The 6510-nt window shown below is 36.3% G+C and overlaps 2 protein-coding genes across 2 annotated transcripts; one reads left to right on the plus strand and one right to left on the minus strand.

Annotated features, from left to right (window-relative positions):
- Positions 1-4748, plus strand: LOC131601741 (peroxidase 39-like). The gene is made up of 5 exons (XM_058873620.1): positions 1-295; positions 477-604; positions 3756-3819; positions 3902-4064; positions 4159-4748. Exons 1-5 carry the CDS (start codon positions 86-88, stop codon positions 4566-4568), a joined length of 975 nt encoding a protein of 324 aa, XP_058729603.1. The 5' UTR covers positions 1-85; the 3' UTR covers positions 4569-4748.
- Positions 1752-4211, minus strand: LOC131601740 (uncharacterized). Its single transcript, XM_058873619.1, has 2 exons — positions 2236-4211; positions 1752-1915 (listed from the first exon to the last, which is right to left on the minus strand). The coding sequence occupies exons 1-2, from the start codon at positions 3308-3310 to the stop codon at positions 1881-1883; spliced, it is 1110 nt and encodes a 369-aa protein (XP_058729602.1). The 5' UTR covers positions 3311-4211; the 3' UTR covers positions 1752-1880.
- Positions 4749-6510: the final 1762 nt, after the last annotated feature.

Raw genomic sequence — 6510 nt, forward strand, 5'->3', positions numbered from 1 at the left:
TACACCAAAAAAAGTGTCGGAGCTTTTTCGTACATATTGTAATTGTGGCAAATTAATATTTAACATCTTTGCCAATTACTTGAAAATGGGAAGCCAAAGTTACTTTATGGTTTTGATTATATGTCTTGTAGCAATAATTGGATCAAGTGATGCTCAACTGCAGTTGGGTTACTATGGTAAAAGCTGCCCGAAAGCTGAAGAAATAGTTTTGAAGTATGTTCATCAACATATTCCTAATGCACCATCACTAGCAGCTGCACTCATAAGGCTACATTTCCATGATTGCTTTGTTAGGGTATACAATATTTCTTCTTCATGCTTATGCTTAGTTTTGTATATTAATATTTAAATTTAGCCACTATGAAACACAGACGCATATACAAAATATGACACGTAAAATTCAACGGCTGTTTTTTAGAAGTGTCGGTGCTACAAAGTTAAGATATAAAAAATGAGGTACTTTGTTATGATTTTAGGGGTGTGATGCGTCGGTGCTCGTGAACACAACAAAAACCAATCAAGCTGAAAAGGACGCTATTCCGAATCTTACACTTCGAGGATTTGATGTCATTAACACTATAAAGAGCATTATTGAAGCTGAATGACAAATGTAGTCCCTTAAATGAGCAGGAGCTTGTGAAATCCGAGAGGATTTTCTAATAGGCATGTCATTGGAGGAATCAAGGTTTGGCATGGCATTAGAGTGACCAGAAGAAACCTCAATGGCAGTATCACTAGACTCATGGAGGGAGAGATCATCAGTATTAGAGGTAGATGGAGCAGCTTCAGATTCCTCATTGACGGCAACAGAGGTATGAGTATCAAGAGATGCTTCAGGTGCAGTAGAAGTGTCAGCTAAGTTATCAACTTTGAGTTGATCCAGGTATAGAGATGGAGAGGAATGGGAGCTATGATTATCCAGTAGAGGAAATGCCATATCAAAGAACTTCACATTCCTAGAGACAAAAATGTCATGAGTAGCTATGTCCAAAAGAATAAACCCTTTCATACCTGCCTTAAAGCCCAAGAAAACACACTTTCGAGCCCTTGAGTCAAACTTGTGTCTGTTTGTAGTAAGAGTAGAGGCATAGCTTAAACAACCAAATACTCTTAAAATACTCAGATCAGGGGCTGAACCATACATGACTTCATAAGAAGACTTGTTGTGCAAGACTTTAGTTGGAATTCTATTCAGCAAATAGACTGCATGAAGGACTGCATAAGACCAATATTCTTTAGCTAAGCCTGATTGAAACATGAGAGCTCTGCTAATGTTAAGGATGTGTTGATGCCTCCTCTCAACTCTTCCATTCTGCTGAGGGGTATAAACACAACTCCTTTGGTGAATGATACCTTTGGAAGCATAGAAAGCAGGCATGAGCATTTCAGTACCATTGTCACTCCTTATAGTTTTGACTTTCTTAGCAAATTGTGTTTCAACCATTGCTATGAATTCAGTGATCTTGGAACCAACTTCAGTTTTGGATTTTAGCATAACAACCCATACATGTCTGCTATGGTCATCCAAGATAGTCAAAAAATATTTGAAACCATGAATAGAAATTGTATTGAATGGACCCCATACATCTATGTGAATGAGATCAAACACATTACAAGCATTATTTGTACTAATAGGAAAAGACAATCGTTTTTGCCTAGCTTGTTGACAAACATCACAAGCCTTATGAACACTATTAGGAATATAGCTGTACATAGAACTTAGGCATTGCATTCTATCATGAGACAAATGCCCTAGTCTTAAATGCCATAAAATGGCTGGAGAAACTCTATCTAATTCCTTATAGGTGAAAACACTTGAAATGAATCCTTGCTTGCTTGTAGTACAAGTTCCTTCCAAGTAATACAGTCCATCAATCTCCTTAGCTGAACCAATCTTCTTCAATTGTCTCCTTTCCTGTATCACACATCTGTCAGTTTCAAACACTAAAGAGAATTCTTGCTCTTTACATAATTTTGAAACTGCAATTAGATTAACCTCAAACTGAGGCAAATACAACACTCCTTTAAGAATCAGCTCATTAGAGACTTTCACATCTCCACAGATAGAAGTAGATATAGAGTTACCATTAGGCAAATTAACCAATATGGGATGAATATGATCATACTTCAAGAACCAATTCAGATTATGACATATATGATGTGTAGCTCCTGTATCTAGGATCCAGTTAACATTATGATTATGATTAGCATTAAAGCTAGCAACATAACAGTTACCTCCCTTGGCAAGATTGACTGATCCTGAATTCTTTTCGAGCAACACCATCAAATTGTGATATTGTTCTTTTGTTAGTGCCATGCTTCCATTGTCACTAGTTGTGCCAACTGTGGATTTGCCTTCAGTCTTGTCCACCTGACTCTGAGTAGAACTAGCTCCAGCTTGATTAGCATAGGATGCACTTCCACGACCAAGGTTAGGTGGATATCCATGCTTTTTGTAGCAGTTATCCACTGTGTGACCAGGTTTGCCACAATATGTGCATACTTTGCCATTACCTCTTCCTCTGCCAGCATTGCTATATCCTCTACCTCTTCCACCTTGTTTTCCCTCTACAGCATTGACCATTCCCGATCCATCTTCAGTAGCATTAAGAGGGGAAAAAATTGTTCCACATATCTTTCTTTCTTGCTGCAGTACCATGGAAAACACTTTGTTAATAGGAGGGAGAGGGTCCATAAGCAATACCTGTGAGACAACTCCATGAAATTCTTCATTCAATCCAATTAAGAATTGGATAATTCTATCTTCTGCCCTGAAAGATCTGCTATTCCTCATAGCCAAACAAGCACAAGTCACACGACAAGTGCAACTTGGAACGGGTCTGTATTGATCTAACTCTTCCCACAAACTTCTCAATTCAGTGAAATAATCTGAAATTTTCTTACTTCCTTGCTTCAAGTTTGTAATCTCTTGATACAATTGTGCTACTCGTATCTTGTCACCTCTCATGAAACGATCTTTAAGATCATTCCACATGTCCTCAACATTATCAATGAATACAACACTCTGTGCAATTGAAGGCGTGATGGAATTTATGATCCATGTATGCACAAGATTGTTGCATCGCTGCCATGCTACATAATTGAGGTCATCTTTACCTGGTATCTCGATAGTACCATCAACAAACTGAAATTTGTTCTTCATAGCCAAAGCTCGTCTCATCTTCATGGACCAAGCATGATAGTTATCACCTGATAATGGCGGTGCAACGCAAACTGTTGATGAATTATCTGAAGGATGAACATAGTATGGATCCAATGGATCTGGAACTGGATTGTTATTCCTCGTCATGATAGCACAACAAGGGGAGAATCAAAGCAAAATCAAACAAGAAATGATGAAGCTAACACAAATATAACAGAAACAAGCTTCAAGAAAAAGAAGAACGCAACAATGGCGTCTCCGATTCAATGCAAGAAAGAGGAAAAAGGACGCAGCGGAAACAAAGCAGGTTCTACCTGCTCTGATACCATCTTAGCAAACCAAAACCTCCATTGAAGGTGTGCAATAAGCGATGAATCAGAGAAGAGAAAGAGAGAACGATAGATTTGCATTGAATCGAATGAATAGAAAGTTAGTTACAAAAGTGGTTATATACTCTAACCATAAATCTAACTAACTAAGTAGGAGAGTCTAATTACATGCAGTGACACCCAAGCTATTACTGTGTGGACTCATTCTCCTCATGCAAAGTGGAAACGTTATCTTCATGCAACGTAGGGCTAGTGTGTAAGTCTGCTAATATTGTTTCTTGTGCCGATATATTGGCTCTGACTGCTAGAGACTCTATTCATGCCACTGTAAGTATTCATTTGTTTCATTCATGTCATAACACTTCATAACTACTTTCTAGTTAGTTATATATTTGATATGAATCTGCAGGGTGGACCTTATTGGAATGTTCCAACAGGTCGAAGGGACGGAACCATCTCTAAATCAGCAGATGTTTTTATCAGCCTTCCTGCTCCTTTTAACAACCTCACCACTCTTCTAACGCTCTTTGGAAATGTTGGACTTGATGCTAATGACTTGGTCTTGCTTTCTGGTAAGCCAATCATTACGCGTTTCTACGCATTAACACAAACACCGCTAAGCTTTTTCAAGTGATAAATTGTTAATTGAATCAAAAATTCTTTCAGGTGCTCATACAATCGGTGTTGCTCATTGCTCATCGGTTTCAAACAGACTATACAATTTTTCTGGCAAAGGTGATCAAGATCCAGATATAGACAGTAAATATGCTACAAGTTTGAAAACATTTAAGTGCAAGAGTATCAATGATCAAACCACAATTCTTGAAATGGACCCGGGAAGTCGCAATACATTCGATCTTGGCTATTTCAAACAAGTAGTTAAAAGAAGGGGTTTGTTTGAATCAGATGCTGCATTGCTTAAAAGCTCTACAACAAGATCAATTGTTGCACAACATCTTCAATCAAATGAAAAATTCTTCACTGAATTTGCTAAATCTATGGAGAAAATGGGTCGGATTAATGTTAAGATTGGGACTGAAGGTGAGATCAGGAAACATTGTGCATTTGTAAATTAATAATTGTGTATCTTGTTTATTTGCCATTTGCTTTGAAAGTCTTGTTGTTTATTTCATGTCAATGTTGTGATGACTTGATATTGGAAGTACCTTATGAGTTGGCTGTTTTTATAATAATATGGGAATAATTGGTTAAATGATTCCAAACATTGATGGGAAACAGTATCATTATTTTTTTCAGCCTTTTGCTTAAAATATAGGTTTGTTTTATGAAAGTGAAATTATAAGCCAGGCAGCTGTATAAATGGACAACAAAGGCAAAAGAAAAGAAAAAAATAATCAAAACTATTATATCTAATTAATTCAAAAGTTCAATAAAAATTCGGGTATAAATTCTCTTCATTTCCTAAAATAAAAGAAAATTCTATTACTATAGTTCTATGTGTATAAAGTTAAATAATTATTAAATATATGTTACATGTCTTAGATATGTGTCATTTGTACATATAAATATACATATGTTTAGAGTAACTATACAAACAAAACCCAACAAAAGAGAAATACACAAAGAGGAGAAGAGATAAACCAAATATCTCACGAACTGTCATTTTCGATTGATGAGCAATCCACCTCCGATCATCCAAATGCACAACCCAATGTTGTTTTCTAAGCTAATCCTAACCTAAGAATGAAAATGATGAATTTAGGACAAATATTCCCCAAATACATAACCCTAGAAAATGTCTCAAATGAGAAATATAAACACAAAATTTCGTAGCCGCCCTAAGCGAGCTCATTGTCCTTAGCGGGATTTCTTTAATTAACACGTCAAACTGCCTCTAGAGAAAAATATTTGGACTTGGAAAAGTGACCGCGATTAGCGGGCTGACCCCGCTAAGCGGGCTTCAAAACTCAACTATGCTCTAATATTGAAAGTGGTAGCGCTCTAGAGAATGGGCTTTGCAGATTTTTTCCTCTTTATTGCTCCAAAATTGTGTATTCGGAGTCGTGTCTTCGACAATTTATTGCTCGAGGCTCCAATATGCATCAATACCTATAAAATGAATGAAAAAGGTCAAACGGTACATAAAACGAATCAAAACTCAAGCATACTATTATTTGCACAAAATTTGGGGTTTTACGATAAAAACTAAAATCAATAAGTGCCACAAATATATACTCCAAATAAATATATTTTGAAACTTATCAATTCTCCCCAACTTGAAACATTGTTTGTCCTCAAACAATGTCAAACAACTCAAAGAATAAAAAATAATAAACCAAAAAATCGTGAATCAACAAGTTTAGAAAACCAAAAATAAATGTATGGCACAACACAAAAACGTATAAACAAAGTAATATTTACCAAAATCCTACAACGATAACATTTAAATGAAACTAATCCTAAGTATAAAAATCATACCAAGCATTCTTAAACAATAAAAGCTCAATCATGAATCACTACTCAGAAAAATAAGTTAAGTAGATATTCTCTTTGATGTCTAAGTATTATGAACAAGATTGAAAAAGTTGAAGGTCTCTCAATATCCTCAGAAGTTCTGATAGACCTCACATAAGTCTGGAAGAAGGGGCATAAAAGAAATTGTCTGATCTTTAAAGGATGATTGAAGTTTTCAGCATTTATGAGAGTTTTTAAAACCTCTGACGATCATTCTAACCTTTTGGTGTTTCACACGCGCAAGACCCTTGATCCTTAACATGTATTCCAGTGTTTTTTTTAAAACGGCAAAGTCGGCGTAGCTCTTAGTCCTATGTCCTAGGCATCTGTTCTGAATCTCTTCGTATCACGCTATCTCTTCTCAGCCGTCGGGGTCATCAATTGCGATAGTAATTAGGTTTAACTAGGGTTTTCTTTTTCAAAACCCTCTTTACCGCTATTTATACTTCTTAATCTACTCATTAGCCTTCATCGCTTTACTAGTACATCTCAATCCCATCTCCTACTCCTCTTCAACCTACTGTCTTCTGCAAAATGGATGTC

The sequence above is a fragment of the Vicia villosa genome, linkage group LG5 (assembly GCF_029867415.1).
Source record: "Vicia villosa cultivar HV-30 ecotype Madison, WI linkage group LG5, Vvil1.0, whole genome shotgun sequence".
NCBI classification, from domain to species: Eukaryota; Viridiplantae; Streptophyta; class Magnoliopsida; order Fabales; family Fabaceae; genus Vicia; species Vicia villosa.